Below are 17,353 nucleotides of genomic sequence, written 5' to 3'. Positions count from 1 at the left end.
GCTGAAGTGAATGCTTAAAATAGTGCAAATTTAAACCAGAATGGTCAAGCAGTTCATTGCTTGTGTGCAAGAGACTGTGTGTTTGTTGGGAAGAGAGAGATAGAGGAAGATCAAGTTACTGCCATTTCAGTGTGATGGCTCCACTCCACTGGTCTTTTCCTCATCTTTCTCCCTAAACCTCTGCAAGATTATCCATGTTATTGCTTTTTAATTGTGATTGACATGGGCAGATTCAGCGGTACTATATAAACTGACCATATATTCGCCAAATGGATGTAGACATTTTCAGAAGTCAGAATCTGAAGTTAAACAACTCTGGTGATACAGTGCACCTGCAAAGTGAAATGTGATTTCAGGTGTCTAGAGCCGCAAGTTTATTTCTTCACTCTGAGGAACGATGGCTGTTAACTCCGAGTTTACCTCTTCCTGGATCTCTCGAGCCGGGTGACACACTGAAATGTAAACACAATGGGGAACGCACAATGTGATGCTTGGACTGGGATGTTTGACCGCAGGTGTCATAACTCAGAGTGGGTTTGTGGATTTTGGTGGACAATTGTTTTAATGATTTAAACGGCCTCCATGAACACTGAAGTCAGTTAGCCCTCCCCTCTTATAAGGTAATAACACCCTCTGTTTTGATTCTTTTAAACTCTGCTTGTTATTTCACTCTGCTCTGAATTTCTCCCAGCTCTCTCCAAAGTGACAATTGTTTAGTATGGTGCTTAAAAAGCGGCTTACATCATATAGAAGGGACGGCATAGACAAATAACCCCTTTATACTCATAATAAACAAGCCTAGGTGTTTACACAATTAACAATAATTTTTTTCTGTTTATCTTGAACATTTTGTTTTGCCATTTTCAGCACACCAGCAGCCTCCAAAGAGAGTGAACCTTGAAAAAGAGCCCTTGTGACAGCTCTGCCTCCCCCCTCTCCATCCTGCCTTCCTCGATCTCTCTCCCAGGGGTGTGCATGGGTTGAAGGGTCACTCTCTGTGTTTAACTGCCCTGGTCTGGAAACCTGGCACTGACTGCTGCCTTTGTCTGGGCCTCTGTAAAGCTCAAGCTCTCACTTTTTCTCTCTGTCGCTGCTATGTGCAGCTACTGTACACTAAAGGATTGACTCTCACTCAGGGACAGACTTTGTATATCCCATCACTCCACATATACCTTCTGTGAGCTATAGAAATAGCTCCACACACTGCTGCTGCATCCCTTAAAACCTTCTCTGAAATGGCAACCTGCGGACAGCAATCTCCATCTCAGCAATAAAGACAGCTTCTCCGGCAGAAAGATTGATTTTGTGCGGCTCTAACTTGTTAGAAATATGAACTCCCTGGTCCTCTGTTATTTCCCCAGTTAACTAATGTTAAACACAGATCGCAGCGCCTGACAGTTATGTTCACTGAGGCGGTGTTTATGGGTCAGAGGTGTGTGAATGATCGGGTCCGTGGCAGCCAGCTGTGGCTTTGGACTGAACCTTTACTATTAGCCCTGTCTGTCAAGTTCCTTAAGTGGTCTTATATGAATAGGTATCTGCTTTCAAACAGCATTTTGACCCACATCCAGAATCTGACCCCGTCTCTGGATTTGATGTTCGGGTAAAACTAATCCTACAATGCATAATAGAAGGTCTAAAGTGACTTTGTGGAGGTGTTATGGATCTGGATTTAGGTTCATATAGGGTATAATGTTTCCCTGTGGAGCTAAGAGAATCCAAAAGTTTTTTTTACAGAAGAACCAATTGTAATGTTTACATGTTTCAGGCTGTAATAACTTACAGTACATTTAAGTTATGGGAGATATGATGTGGTTTGAGAGATACTTTATAGCTTTAGGATTGATGTTGAGTGGGCTCTGCATGTCCTGCAGAGCTTCAGCTTGAGTTTATATCTTTACATTTGTTGTGGTTGGAACAGGACTCATCTGGTGTCCTCATCAATGTCCGCTTGACTCCCTGTTGCCTCTCAGATTTATTGGACTTACCGCCTACAGGAAACACAGCCAATTGTTGGTCTGATTTACTCTCTGCTACAAATGCTTGACTTCTCTGCTCCTACTCTGCGGTGTTTGGCAGCTTGGAAACTGCTCCCTTCAAACAACTGTTGAGTCTCGGTTTAATATCTGCCTGATGAGTTAAGGTAAAAACAGTGGTGCCAAAGACATGCTTCTGCACCACTGGGTTTGTTTCAAGCATGGCTTTGCCAGCGTAAGGTGAGACCGTCATTAGGGACATAATAATATAACTGAGCTAATGAGACTGTCTCTTCTGGTTAGTGTGATAAGACATGTAACTTGTGTGGTTAGAGGTTGTTGTTTTTCTAGTGAATACTTTGCAGATTGGGTGTTTTATTTACTGCAGTTTTCATGCATGATGCTTTCATCCCTGTGGGCTGCTGAATTGAACCACAATCTATTTCTGTGTGCTCACTTAGAAGCTCCACTAGAGCTCAGAGGAGGAGTTGGTAGATTTATGAGTAGTTTGGGGGTAAGTTTGTTGTAATATAGTGATGTAGTTTTCTTATTCCTGTATCGGCCATGTATGCTAATGCTAAGTTATTTAAATTTGGTGTCATCCCTCAGAATAAAAAAACACGGGCTTCTGTTTGGACTAGATTGTGTATTTCTAAATCATACAGCAAGACAGTCATCATTGAAGAGACTCATTTGTCCACTGAGGTAGACTTGTAGCAGTAAAAAAATGAGCAGTACAACGCATCAGTTGGCCAGAATCTGGGTCACGATTGATTGTAGTGATTTTGACAACATCCAAAATCAGCATTTTACAAATGACTAAACATGTTTCAGATGTGCGGTAACACGCAGGCCACACAGTGAGTGTGCTGCTGAGATTCAACAAAGTTAGACAGAAAACTCAAACAATGTTTTGTACTGTAACACGCAGAGGAGACTGCGGAACATCTGTAACTTCACATAAGTTTGAGTTTGAGCCTTTGAGTTTCAAAGTTCCTTCTTGTCTTTTAAACAGCAGTTAAAACAATTTCACCTCAAGGTCCTTTTAGTAGCAGTGTTTGAGCTTTCGATCATATCACATTATCCTCATTAGTAGATGGAGGTTGCTCAGTAGTCATGGAAATATAGAAAATTTGTTGCAAGAGGAAGCAATAGGATATATTGCTGTATTAATATTTTGTCCCACCCATGATACATATACTGTATGTATTACACAGGCACGCAGTGTATACAGTGTGTGTGCACCATATCCTTTATATTCTGTTTGGATGGAATTTTGTGTTCATTTGAATGTTTTTATTCATGCTTTATGTTGACATTTATATGTTATTGATTTGGAATCTTAGTAACTTATGTTTCAGTGTAAAACCCATATATTTTTCTAATCTCACATCCACAAACTGTTTCACTTTATACCCTGATGAAGACCCTTTGAGTTGAAATGCATTGGTTTCAACTAATTAATAATTCATCATACCACATATTTTCATAAACTGGTCAGTCCTTGTTTTTTTTATTCTTACTTGACTTTTTGCAGTTTTATTGAAGAGAACCTGATTTTTTTAACTTCAACATCACCAACACCAAGTTTCTTGACCCAAAGCAGCACTTCCTACTGTTTTTCTGTTTCACTGTTTATTTTGTCAAGTCACGTCTCATTATATTGTGCAAACAAGTTAAAACAATACTAATCTGTGATGCATGAATGCCTCATCAAAGGTATGTTGAAGTGAGTGCTGTGGTGAGTAACGCTCAGCCTCTTTGTATTTATGCATACCTGTAGGTTGTTTTCTAACCCAAAATACTTTCCAAGAAATTGTGTTGTAGAGAGGCTGTGTTATATATGGAGCAACATCCCAGAGGGGCCTGTGTGTGTTTTGAGTGCCGGAGTGTTTCCCCTGTTTAATAGCTGAACCAGGCTACTGCTCACAGTGACTCTACTGTGTTGAAAGGTTTCCTCTCAATGCTACTGTGTGCTCACCTGGAGTTATTTTCACTCACCCGCTGCATCGAAGGCAGGGTGGGGAAGAAACATGTCTACAGATGCTCGCTCACAACTCCCTGCACACCCATTCACGTGTGTGTGCAAAAGGCCATTCAGACAGACACGCACTCTCATAAGGGACTCTTTGGCCTGAACAATGACATGCAACTGCCCAGGATGTCTACGTCACTTCCCGTGTTTGTGAGTTATTTGCTGTTGCTGTGGAAACCAAATGTGATATTTAAAAATCCTCTCTCTCTCTCTCTCTCTCTCTCTCTCTCTCTCTCTCTCTCTCTCTCTCTCTCTCTCTCTCTCTCTCTCTCTCTCTCTCTCTGTGGCTCCCTCCCTTTCTGTAGAGAAAAGCCAGTCCATAAGGGAGAGTCAGGCCCAGTCGCCAACTCTGGCTGCGGCTGCCAGACTGTCAGCGATGATACACGGCAAAGACAGAGTGTACGCTAACGCTATGCTAGTGGACCAGGTGAGTCAGGCTGAAATTAGTGTTTCTTTTTGTGTGAAAATATACATTGTGCATCAGTTTTATTTAGCCAGAAACATATTGCCCATGTGCTGTCAAAGGTTCCATTACGAAAGCTACAATCAGTCTGTGTAATTGTTCCTTCACTTTCTCACTTTTCTGTTCCAGGTGGATGAGGCTGACATTAAATACCACTCTCCAGGGGAGGAGGAGGTGAGCCCAGTGCCCCATCTTGGCAGCCCATGCTGGGACTCCTTCTCCAGGACTCCCCCTGACTCAGGGAACTGTGCCCAGAACCGGCACTCATCTTCACCCCATTATGGAGAGAGGGGAATCCAAGGCCCTGGCCTGGAGACTCACAAGGAGCCATCCTCTCGTATCTCTCCCACCTCTCCCTTTGCTTCCTCCCCGTCTTTTCCTTCCTCCCCCTTGGCTTCCGCTTTCCGTTTGTTCGAAGGAGCACAGAGGCGGCAGATGCAGCCGTGTCTGCCAGTTTCTCCTGCTTTGAACCGCAGAGGATGCAGCTTGACTGAGGCGAGCCGGGGCCTGAGGTAGGGCACTATTGCTGTTAATTATTAAAAATAAAAAATCAAATGCACTCAATGTTAACCGTTATATTTAATTGGATACCTTTTAACTGCTTGAAAATTGGTTGAGATTTTTATCTTAAAGTCAGAGAACAATCACGTTGCATTATGGATTTTTAGATTTTTTTGAAATAATAAAATGAGTGCATAAATTTAGAAACTTGTGTGACTTCCTGTGTCGGATAAACAAGTATCATCTGAATGGAATTTCGACAAAAGCATTTCTCGACAATTTGTGCAGTGAGTGTAGTCAGTGAAGGTGCGGAAAGTGACAGGAAGCCTGGACACAATTGAGCTGTTTGTGTGTTGAAGTTGCTAAACATTCCTTTCAGTTTCCTCAGTGTGGCAGGATCTTCTCTGTGAGCACTGAGGCCAGCAAAATGTTACAGTTTAAAGCCTGACTATAGATTATGGCATGATGGCTGTTTTGGGGATTTTTAAGATCAAGATCATCTGCACTATTCTGTGCAAAATGGTGGAGCTGAACAGTGTTTTTTGAATGATGATGCATAGATTTTTGACAGTCAGTATGTTCCCAGTTTATCACTCATGTAGACTGAAGTAGCAGTCTTTCAATCAATTTTGTATCTTTGCTCCTGTGCGTGTGTATGTGGGTGTAAACAGCCCTAGTCTCGAGGTTGACAGTGGAGAAGAAGACGTACTGGGACGTTCCTACCCCAGCTCGTCTGTAAAGAAGCAGTCCATCCTGCGATCTAGCTCAGGGGAGGAGAGGGACTCTTTCGACACGTCACCAGACTTTAACCGCACACACTCTGACAGCACGCACACGTCCACCAAGGTACACCCTCATTAAACATGTTGTATTAAATCCAATAACAGTGTTTTACCATGTGTATGGAATCCCATGTTGCCTGAAACAGAACACCTGCAAAACTGTCTTTATTCTAAACAGATTTAACACTGACCTTCTTGCTATATTGCTCTCTAGAATTAAAATTAGTTTGTTAGTTTATCTTACTAATTGCAGCATGATTTATACATTGCAATACATATTTCAAGCAGAATTAACACTAAAAAGTCAAAACTGTAACTGCAAAGTAAAGCACTACATCAGACAGAACCTTCCCTACAATCGTCAGCTGAATAGATAGACTGTTTCAACCGCTCAGTGTCAAAACAGTCAGATATATTTAGTGGATCTGTCAATATTCCAGTTCGCAGAATTGAACCTTTGAACTTCTGCTTACTGTTCTGCCTGATCTGTTCCTTTTGATCCGCTTCCTAACCCAGGACCCAGAGGAAGCTGAGGTTCGTCTCCGCTCCTACTCCTACTCCTCCCCCAAGGCGAAGCCTTCACGGCCATTGCTAAACCGGGACGCAACCATCACTGACCTGACAGAAGGTGAGTGAACTTTGATCCCTTTGCCCTGTGACCTTTCTGTTCCCAGGAGCCAGCTGAATGGACACATGTGCCACATGTCTAACAGGGGGAGAACCAGACAGGTGTCATAAATCAACTAAACCTCTATTAAGTATATGTGTGTTTAGTGTCAGCTCTGCTTTGATACAACACCACTACTCATATGCGAGTGAGCAGCATTAAGGCCACGCTTTGTCCTGTGTAGATGGTGCATTCAGCAGCAGCGGTCGTTCTCTACTTCAAGCTTTATCTCTCTCTAAATCCCTCTCTCGTCTCAACCAAGTTAGTAAGTACAAGAACAGCTTCAAACAGCGACTTAGAAGCTGCTGGTTGTTGGTGTGTCTTTCTGCTTTTTCTTGTGAACCATGGGCAGTGATGATCAAGAGCTGCACAATTAAGAGGCATATCTACTAAATTTAAACTTTTCATGACCTACCTTAATTTAATAGAATATTTATTTAAAAGGGAATTTTTAATGGATGGAGAAGCATTTTTTAACTATGCTGCACATTTTGCTACTGCAGATATTGTAATTTTCCACAATTTTGCAAAACAATGATGTTTCTCATTTTGCCCCAAAATTGTGCAGCCCTTTATCTGTGGTAAGATTGTTGTTGATTGATGGTTTTGGTGGTGAGTGTGGCACTTACATTGTCCAATGCACAAACCACTGTCTCAGAGAAGAACTTATTCATTATTGCTTTTAAATTGCTAAAACATTGAGAGAAGTCTTTCTCCAAAGCTTGATGATGAGACTATTGTTATTCTAATAAAACAATGGCCGTGCAAACTCCACTTATTTGTATGATGATTGACAAAGAGAGATCTGAATCTTTATGACTGTGCATTTTTAAATATCTTGAGGCTTTGGAAAAATACTGTCTATGTAACTCTTATAGATAATCTGAAGAAGGAGTTGTTTCTACCCCAAGGGTTCTGTTCTGCTTTCATTTTGGGTACATATTATGTTTTTCTCTTGATTTTGATTTTCCATCTTCGGTGGTTTTACAAGGCAAAACTCTTGCTGTGTTTGTCTTTCTCTGTAGGGTTTGCTGGATCAAGACTGTTTGGCGGATTATTCTATTTGCTTCTAACTTATTTCTGATTAGGGATGATGGCTTTTAACACCCTCCGCTAAGTCACTTACAATCAGTTATAATGTCTTCAATTGTACTGACATGTATTTCTATTTTGCCTGTCCTTGTTACTCCACAGAGCAGAGAGCATTCAGCCTGACTGAGACTACCAGAGAAAAGAGGTAAAACCAGTGTTTCATTTCATGGGCTCAAGAGCCATCCACCAGAGTTCACCAGTGGTTAGAGATTGGCTTAAATGTGCCTTTGTATGTGTATCTCCAGTACTAAACCTGTGGTTGGGGTCTGAGTGCGCAGGATGTGACATACTTCCTGTTGCAAGGCAGAGGCCAGAATATGCTCTGATTGCAACCTCAAAATACCCCTGAGTAAACAGCAAAACTTTCCTGGACTCCAGACCTCAGAAACATCTCATTTCTAGATTATGAATTTGTAGTATGTAAATATTGTAGTATGTATTTTGGGTGTAGATTTTAACAGGCGTATTGAATTAACATTTGCTTAACAATCCTACCATGTGACACATTTTACTATTTTTTTTCATTTCATAAATCTCATAATCCATATTCATTTTATTGCGTATTTCCTCTCATATCAAGTGCTAATACATTTTGTTTGATAATAACCATGCATTGCTAACAGAGGAAACATTTTGGAAGATCCTATTAGCCAATTAGATTATCATATAACATAATTGGATTATTGTATTAGAAGGGATCATATTAATACTACAATATTCACAACACCAGGCTTATCAGACTCACTAACCATTTACTGTATGTCCTTCATATTTTCAGTATCCATACAATGTTAACAAAATGTGGATATTGTCCAATACATTACATGGTTTACTAAATCAGATTATAGAACAAGTATCCATGTGAATATCCACATGTAGTCCTCTTACTTTTCCATTCAGGCTTTATTGAGCCGAGTAATGGTTTGTCAACTCTAATCTTAGATGCTACACATTTTATTAACATGTTAAGTTTCCCGATGAGCTGAAACAGAACAACCTGGTCTGAGGTTTGTTATATCCATGCAGGATTTTGGGTTTCCGTAAGCGGGCCCAGTCAGCAGAGGAGGAGAGCGGCGCATCGCTCCAACACCTCACCCTCACAGAGTTCCTCAAAGAGTATGTTTTGTTTTCACCAAAACTGCCTCAAAGCCATGCATGTGTGGCTTAACTCATTCTAACCCCGTTGTAAAACCATTCCCCCACTCATCCATTAACCACACAGATTCTTTGCAGCTGTATTTGGATATATATGAATCTTCAGAAGTAGATTATATTAACACTTTTTTGTCAGGTCCCAGTATATGTTTGATGTGACATTGCATGTTTCTCTTCTTGACGTTCTGTCTCATTCTAGAATGTGTAATATAACTAGCATACGTTGTTGTAAATGCTTGACACATTATTAATTGCATCTTGCCAAGGTCATACTATAAATAGTATCCACTAGAGTCCATAGTGACTTCCAAGCATGCCAAGCATGTTGTTAAGAGTAATAGTCTGTAGACCAGGGGTCCTGCAAGACTGTCTGAGCATTCTTTTATTCCAGCATGACACCAATGTACATGATTATTCAAATCTTCTTTGTATATTAAAATGACTAAAATAATGATTAGTTTTAGAAAGCCTGTGCATGTTGGCCTTGAATGATGCAGCCTTCCACAGGTCAATATGATAGTAGGAGCTGTGATGGGTGCTGACTGAAATGTTCACACCCAAACAGGATAGAGGATGAGGAGTGGGATAAATACATAATCCCGTCCAAGGTCGAGTCAGAGAAGTACAAAGTCAGCCGGACATTCAGCTTCCTCAAGAGCAGGATGTCCAGCACTCGCAACAAGACCAAGGTGAGACAACACAGTGGAAAATCTGATTCCTGATGGCTAAGATTTCCCCTAAATGTGTTTAAAACATGATAAAGAAATCCCTATAGCTGAACTTTATCCAAAAAAAAAAAGTCAGAGCTGAAAGACCTCCCAGAGGAAAGCAGTAAAAGGTTTACCTCCTCGCAGACACGCCAGGTCAGAATTCCTGTGCTGGGGAGCCATTGTCTGTGTGCGGTGTCTTTATTTGGCGAGAGAGAAATTCCCTCTCCTCAGGTCTTAGCAACGGGACATGGTGAAAATATCCTCTTACATAATGTGTAGACCCCCACCACACAGCGTGAGGAGCCAAAACACATTCCATAGTATACTCTCAAACTTATAAACAAGTGTGAATGTGTTCAAGAACATGTATTTACAGACACAGGATGCACATGAACAGTCAAAAAACAAACATACACTCTTAGACTTCCTTGTAAAGTTTGATAAGAAAATAAGCATGCACTATAGCACACATGCACAGTGGAATCCCCGTCATGCCCCCATGAGGATAAAGCACCACAACAGCCGCCGTCCCCATGGACCTTAACAAAGTAAACAGAAAAGCTCACTCAGAGGCCACTTTATCTCAACTAACTCCACTTTACAACAGGTGTGTTTCAGCAAGAAGATGACCACTATGCCTCTTTGTGCCTGCTGCTCAGAGTCATGTCATTTCTACTTTGGTGGTTTACATGATATTGTGGCATTAGCTGCAGTAAATGTCAGTGGATTGAGTGTATTTAAAATATTTATGACTTTGCGTTTCAGGTGAAGGGGAAAGATGTGAAGGAGGGAAAGGAGAAGTCAGGAGCAGCTAATGGACACCAGTTTGTTCCTCTGTCTCCATCTGGTCCCGCTCTTTGTGTGGCCTGTGATAAGTCTGTTTCTGGGAAGGAGTTGCTGCAGTGCTCCAGTAAGTAGTATACTGTCAGTACTGTTGTTATTTTATGTCCTGTGGTGGCGGAACTGTTTAGGGTTTGTGTAAATTTCTTTGCACGTGCTGCCTTCATGTATTGTTTAGCAGAAGACATGAAGCCGGTTTTCTTGCTCTCACAAAGTCAACATTGATCGTGAGGAGCAGGGCAGTCTAACAGCCATCTGGACACTGAATCCAGATATATGGCAATTTTGTTCATTACCAGTTAACTGATGAAATTAACCGGGATTTCATTTGTTTTTGTCTGTAGACTGTTTCCTGAATGTCCACAAAAACTGTCGAGAGTCTGCTGCAGCCTGTGGAAAGGTAACCACCAACATCACGCATTTAATCACAAAACCTAGAAGAATAATGAAGTATTTCAAATAATATTTTAAAGGACAAATTCACCCCCTCAAAAATATAACACATACTGTATGTGAAAACAGGTAAGATGAGGTAAAATTTGCGAAAACAACTGTGAGCTTGGCTTGAGCGTGGAGACTAAACATTTGCAACAAAAAGTTGCTATAGATGGCCTCCCGGGAAATATGGGTTCTAGCATTATTGGAGCTTGACCTATACTAAGGACTAAAAGTCAGAATATTTTCTACTGCTTCTTTTTTTAAAAAGTCTCTCGCAAATACTCAAAATCCTTGGAAGTGCCATACTCCATCACAGGAGGCTTTACAGCCTCAATAGACCATTATGCAGTGACCAGAGATGTATTGTATTTGGAATTAAAGGTGTTCTGTATAATGTTTACATTCAGTGTTTCTTACTAACTGACAAATGTGTTGAGTACATTCCCTTACTCCAAAAACATTTACTAAGTCAATCATATACATGTTTACTAGCTTGCAAACTTCTTTTTCACAGCCTTTGTTGACGCATTTGTACATTTCTTGGTGCAATGTCAGCAGAATAGCATCAAACTACCACCTGCATGCAATTGTCTGTCTGGTGTGTGCATGATACAAACAAAATGGGCATCCACTCATAAAAACATTGCTCCATAGCGCTACTAGTGGTCATAAACTCCACAGATTGCCTTAAAGTACAAAATGAACTGAAAATACAGCTATTACTTTTGTTAATCAAACTCTTCACTCAATGTTCTGAATCCAGTAAGTTCACAAATGATCTCTCAGGGTTGTCAAAGGTCATCTTGTAACTGTCAACCAACTATGTCCAGTAGTCTGAGATGTGTACTGTGTGGCAGCAACATCCCCAGTTCAAACCCAGCTTTTTTTGCAGGTTCATTGCATTCCCTCTGACTCTCACTGTGTTTCCTGTCATACTCGGCTGTGGTGTCACATAAAGGCAAAATGCCAAAAAAAGTAATAAATAATGTCCTGAAGTAGAGGCAGACTGAGAGGGAGCGGGACCGACAAGAAGAGTAAATTCCAACACTTGGTGACAAAGGAACTCCTGGAATGTGTTGAGCATCTCAAACCGATGATGTATAACTAGAAAGGCACTCGGAGAACGCAGACCACTGCCAGGGCCATGCCCTATTCTCTGCAATGTTAACGAAAGTGAAAAACTAATTTGTGTATCCACCCTGTGATTCACATCCGTTCCAAAATTGAATGCGTTCTTTCTTGGCCCATGTTACACACATCCTCCAAGTTTCATGGAAATCGGCCGACTAGTTTTCTCTGTCATCCTGCTGACAAACAAACAAACTGAACTGAAAACATAACCTCCTTGGCAGAGTGGGGTTCTCTTTAATGTTTTTGTTTAGACATAAATTGACTCCAGCATGACTGAATTTGTTGTGTTGCAACCACAACAACTTTATATATATTTAAAGCTCAGCACAATGATTTACAGCTGTTGATGTTGATATGATTCTGTGTTTCCTCAGAAGCCGCAGGAGAGGAATGCATTGCTGATGAAAAGCAAGACCTTGTCTCTCCCACACAGTGAGTCAGAAATTACAGCGTGTCCCCCCTACCACAGCTTCCTCCCTTGGTCTTTGATTAAGTTTTTACCTGTCCTCCCTTGTTTCTCCTGTAGTAGATTAAGAAATGCATTGCCCCCACTCTCCCCTCTTCCCTGTTGTTTTTTCCGTGGTAGAAAAAAGTTAAATTTTAATCTGTCTCAGTGGGGGATCTGTCCTGGATTGTGTGTGCATGTGTACAGAGGTTGAGTGTTTCTCTTGCATTGACAGGATCATTTTATTTCGTAATGGAAAGTTCTGTGTCTTCTGAGTGTTTGATGTCTAATAAAGGTGTCAAGGTCAAATACAATCATCTTCAGTTACGACAACATGTTGTCACAACTGTAGGCTGCATGCCCAGTTAAACAATGAAAGACTTCATTATTCGGTTACTGTTACATTCAGTGACTACATAGACACAAACAAAACATGATGCCATTTGAACTGTTTATTTGTGGAATGGGAAAGCTTCCAAGGTGTGACTGATTCCTCTTCCTGCTCCGTGTCCTGGTTTCTCCTCCAGACTCTGTGAAAGACAACTCTCCAGCCTCCATTTTGTCCTCTTCGTCTTCACTTCCCACGACGTCCAGGGAGAAGAGAGAAGTAGTTCCCCCTCTCTCTAAAAGCCTCACCATCTCTATAGACAGCAGGTAGGTTGGCAGTGTTACCACTATACACCAATCATTACATTCATACATCTTAAGGTGGTACTTACCCACCAAAATTGATTAATTTAATCTTGATTTCAGTGAGCTTTTGTATCTATGAATTCTGGGTGAAACCCTGAATACTTAGTGTCACAAAATGTCAGCCAAATGCATCTTCAGTCTCTAATACCAAAGGGATAATACCGTAGCTTGTAATCGTGTGCCCACATACAAACAAACACAAACTTTTTCTTTAGTTCTAACTCATTTTGTTTCTGTTCAGACGGCTGAGTGATGCAGCGGGGGTGGATGGTGAGGGCAGCGTGACAGCGTGCACTAACAGCTCATTGTCTGATGAGGGAACACCAGTCACAGCTACCCCCCCATCAGCCGAGCCGCCAATCACCACACAGGGTGAGAAAGACAAGTTTACGTCATAATTTGTGACACCTACACACATCTGTAATGCTGAGAATCAAGGGTGGATTGGGATTTGGATGAAATATATTGTTGATTATTTCTTTCCCTATAGATGCTGTTGATGCTTCTCTAATGAGCCACCTATCAGCTGACCTGCTGGGTCTTGAGGTGGAGTCATGGAGTCTGGCAGTCAGTCCAGAGTTTTGCAGGCAGCACGACAGGCGCACCGTTAAACGACAGGATGTTATTTATGGTGAGACTGTTCTTCATAATACAGTATTTTTATATGAGCATAATGCACTGTGAAGACTGTATCTGTAATTATAAAGCGGATTAATATACACTGTGCACTCTGCCAAGTTGAGAGCCAAGAAATCTTCAGATTTATTAACACTTGTTTATTGGAGCAATTTGTTGAAATAAGTTACAGAAGAAGTAGTGCAGCCACTTTTACCTGTTAGCTATCCCATAATCCACTCTCATTGCCTCAATATAGAGCTGATGCAGACGGAGCTGCACCACATCCAAACCCTGACAGTCATGTCAGAGGTGTTCAGGAGAGGCATGCTGGAGGAACTTCAGCTTGACTGGGACTGTGTGGCCCGGATCTTCCCCTGCTTGGACCCCCTGCTCCTCTTTCACAAAAACCTCTTTGGAGCACTGCAGGAACGGCGACAGGCTGCGGCCCAACCTGAAAACCCCCGAAATTACCTCATCCATCAGATTGGAGATATTTTGCTTCAGCAGGTTGGTAAAGATAGATTCATGCACATAAACACACACATATACATGTCTACAGTCATCCTCTTATTGTGTAAACACTCTTTCTCAGTTCTCAGATAGTTATGCTGAGAAGATGAAGCAGGTGTATGGAGAGTTCTGCAGCCATCACACCGAGGCCGTCAACGTCTTCAAAGAGCTGCAGCAGCAAAACAAAAAACTACAAAACTTTGTCAAAGTAAGCTCCTGTTTCTAGACCTTTTGTGCTTTTTAGTCAGGGGTTAACGGTAAATTTCTTGATTGAGCAAGTGCTCATTTTGATGTTAACCTCTGCTCACAGCAACAGAGCAATAACACTCTGGTCAGACGGAGAGAGGTGCCAGAATTTATCCTGCTGGTCACTCAGCGCATCACCAAGTACCCAGTTCTACTAGAGAGGATATTACATTACACTCAGGGTACGTCATCTCTACTGTGTCCTAAATAAAACTGTAAACATATGCGCCTTATTGTGTGTTAAAGGCCAGACTGTTGCATGAAAAGTACTTCTATTCAAGTAGAGACTGTATTAACTACAAATAAAGAGGTTATTTCCTTCATCATCAGATTAAACTGACAATAATGTTAAACTGATGACAGTTGACTTTCGTTCCCCCTTCTTCCGCCTTGACTCCGCCTAGCTCCAATCAACCATCTGGGATCGCTCCATTGCAGAGGGATTTCAGGGTCCGCAAAAAATGGTCAGGCTAATCAGGGCACCGGGCGGGGCTTTATAGATGTGACGTAGTTGAGAAGCGACTTTTTGTGATTCTCGCATTGAGGAAGCCGGCGTCAACATGGATGCTGCTATTTCATCCGTGTTGTCCAATCTAGCGAATATTTCTTCTTTAAAAGAACACCAGAGAATGGCTCTGAAGGCTTTTGTTGGTGGAAACGATGTTTTCTCCCGTCACTCTCATCAGCGGCACGGGTTGGTTTCGATGTGAGTGGTTGAAGTAGCATGTCAATAAAGATAATGGACAAGTGGTTTATCCAATCATATGCAAGGATTTTTGATAAGGCCCTGCCTCCTGAAATTGCTTCCCAGTCGAGCGATCCCAGATGGATGAGGGAAGCAAGGCGTAACGAAATTCATCTGGCGAGTCAGGTTAGGATAATGTTGCTGTTTTTAAAAAGCCTGCTTGGGAATGATATTTGCTTTTCATGACTTGAGGGGGGGTCCACTTGATGTCAATTGCCAGTTTATTGATTAAGAGAGCCAATCTATTGAACATATCTGTGTAAGCACTTCGTGTATCTGTGCTTTGTGTGGAATATATAAATATATATATATAATATATAAATCTGAACGTTTTTTTTTAGTTCTGTATCATTGATTGGCTAAAATATTATTTGAATGTGACCTCTGTTACCTCCTTCCCCCGATAGAAGGAAGTCAGGAACACTCTGACCTGTCGAGGGCTCTGGCTCAGATCCGCAATGTAATTGCTGCAGTGGACCTGACTGTGAATAAGCATGAGAGGTGTCAGGAGCTGCAGGAAGTGCTGGCCCGGCTAGAGAACAAGAGCTTTGCCAAGCTTAAGAACGGAAAGGTGTTTCGCAAACAGGATCTGCATAGCAAACATAGGGATCTGCATTATAAAGGGCTAGTCTACTGGAAGACTGCCACAGGACGTCTGAAAGGTGAGTATGCGATCATCTATGCTTAAAGATTTGTTGAGTTCAACAGACATCCAATCTACATGTCTTTCTGTTCTTCTGTTTTCAGATACTTTGGCTCTCCTGCTCACAGATGTTCTGGTTTTCCTACAAGAGAAAGATCAACGTTTTGTGTTTGCTGCCGTGGTAAGCCTCAACCTGAAGAACACTTTGAAAGCGAAGAGATATTGTGACTATCCATTTCTCTCCATCCTTTAACCCATCTTTATTGGTTTTATCTGCTTTTTCAGGACCAGAAGCCTCCTGTAATCCCTCTGCAGAAGCTCATTGTTAGAGAAGTAGCCAATGAGGAGAGAGGGATGTTCCTCATCTCCGCCTCCTCAGTGGGACCAGAGATGTATGAAGTTCACACCACTACTAGAGACGAGAGGAATGCATGGATGAGACACATACGACAAGCTGTAGAGAGGTGTGTGTGCATGTGTGTCAAGTCTACAGTGTTTGTCTGTGCAGGTATGCACATGTCAGGGCTTCTATTTAGAATCTGAATGCCTGTGTGTGTTCCTGGTTTGTATGTGTGTGTGTGTGTGTGTGTGTGTGTGTGTGTGTGTGTGTGTGTGTGTGTGTGTGTGTGTGTGTGTGTGTGTGTGTGTGTGTGTGTGTGTGTGTGTGTGTGTGTGTGTGTGTGTGTGTGAGAATTAGTCATTATCTAACCTACTGGTCTTCCTGGCAGTTGTCCTGAGGAAAAGGAGGAGGAGGAGCAGCGAAGTGCTGAGACAGAGGAGGCCAGGCGAGTGGCAGAAGTGAGGGTTCAGAAGATCGGCAAGTTCCAAGGTGAAAATAACTGATCTGTTGTCAGCCTTTTTTGTGAAACATCACATCGTTCTTTGATAGGACCATAAACAACAACAAATCCTAATCTTAGTGTTTGTTTTGTAAAGAGACACTGTTGGGTCAGGATCAGCGAATCTGCAACAGCCTGGAGGAGAAGTTGCAGCTTTATGCTGAGCTTACAGAGTTAACCCTCCGTTCACCAGAACCTGTTCCACATCGCCATCTGCTGGTACAGCCAGACACTGACAGTGAGACGCCACGTCAGGCCTCCTTACTGCTCACAGCTGCACTCAGAGAAGGTAAGAAAGCTGCTGTGTGGCTACCGGATGGTGAGGGCTGCATGATGCTCCACTCATGCTGCATATATCAGTTGCAGGTAATGGTGATTACGGAAGTGAGCGCACCACTCTGGCAGACTTTTCAGTCAATCATCGTTTTCAATAGCATTTTAACACATGGGACAGCCTAAAATCCATATGTGGGATAGGGCTGCAATGATTATTTCAGTTAATCTGATGATTATTTTCTCAATTAATCGATTAGTTGTTCGGTTTATTAAATGTCAAAAATGGTGAAAAATGTAGATCAGAGTTCCAAGATGTAGAAATGTCTTGTTTTGTCCAAAACTCAAACATATTCACTTTACACTTATATACAAAGCGCTAAAGCCTTGCTGAAAAGGAGGCTCTAAGCAACTTGTTATTGAGAAGGAAACCCCGTTTTTACACTTGCGCATATACCGTATTTCTATTCATCTTAAACAAATTGTATCCATTTCCAAAAGCCCCTGTTGCATAGCCGAAGTACACAAACACTGGTGTTTTTATTTGTTTT

General features: G+C 41.7%; 1 protein-coding gene across 4 annotated transcripts in view; it reads left to right on the top strand.

Moving 5' to 3' along the window:
* LOC310946663 (rho guanine nucleotide exchange factor 28-like) overlaps positions 1-17,353 on the top strand; it is a gene marked incomplete at its 5' end in the record, with an annotated part of 39,231 nt that overhangs the window by 16,101 nt on the left and 5,777 nt on the right. For 2 of the 4 annotated variants that reach the window (XM_083913190.1, XM_083913189.1), the window contains 21 exons: positions 4,317-4,438; positions 4,604-4,986; positions 5,647-5,821; positions 6,274-6,385; positions 7,619-7,661; positions 8,543-8,632; positions 9,237-9,360; positions 10,147-10,291; positions 10,566-10,621; positions 12,165-12,222; positions 12,763-12,889; positions 13,170-13,300; positions 13,419-13,559; positions 13,803-14,053; positions 14,139-14,264; positions 14,367-14,484; positions 15,455-15,709; positions 15,795-15,871; positions 15,976-16,154; positions 16,419-16,519; positions 16,627-16,818. In XM_083913190.1, the coding sequence (XP_083769316.1) occupies positions 4,317-4,438; positions 4,604-4,986; positions 5,647-5,821; positions 6,274-6,385; positions 7,619-7,661; positions 8,543-8,632; positions 9,237-9,360; positions 10,147-10,291; positions 10,566-10,621; positions 12,165-12,222; positions 12,763-12,889; positions 13,170-13,300; positions 13,419-13,559; positions 13,803-14,053; positions 14,139-14,264; positions 14,367-14,484; positions 15,455-15,709; positions 15,795-15,871; positions 15,976-16,154; positions 16,419-16,519; positions 16,627-16,818 (3,006 nt within the window). Of the gene's footprint in view, positions 1-4,316; positions 4,439-4,603; positions 4,987-5,646; positions 5,822-6,273; positions 6,386-6,608; positions 6,690-7,618; positions 7,662-8,542; positions 8,633-9,236; positions 9,361-10,146; positions 10,292-10,565; positions 10,622-12,164; positions 12,223-12,762; positions 12,890-13,169; positions 13,301-13,418; positions 13,560-13,802; positions 14,054-14,138; positions 14,265-14,366; positions 14,485-15,454; positions 15,710-15,794; positions 15,872-15,975; positions 16,155-16,418; positions 16,520-16,626; positions 16,819-17,353 lie in introns of all 4 variants that reach the window. The other 2 variants (XM_083913188.1, XM_083913191.1) reach the window with 2 other exon arrangements.

The sequence above is a fragment of the Echiichthys vipera genome (assembly GCF_963691815.1).
Source record: "Echiichthys vipera genome assembly, chromosome: 4".
In the NCBI taxonomy this organism is placed as follows: domain Eukaryota; kingdom Metazoa; phylum Chordata; class Actinopteri; order Perciformes; family Trachinidae; genus Echiichthys; species Echiichthys vipera.
Note: the sequence above shows the minus strand (reverse complement) of the source record. Positions and strands in the feature narration are given on the sequence as shown.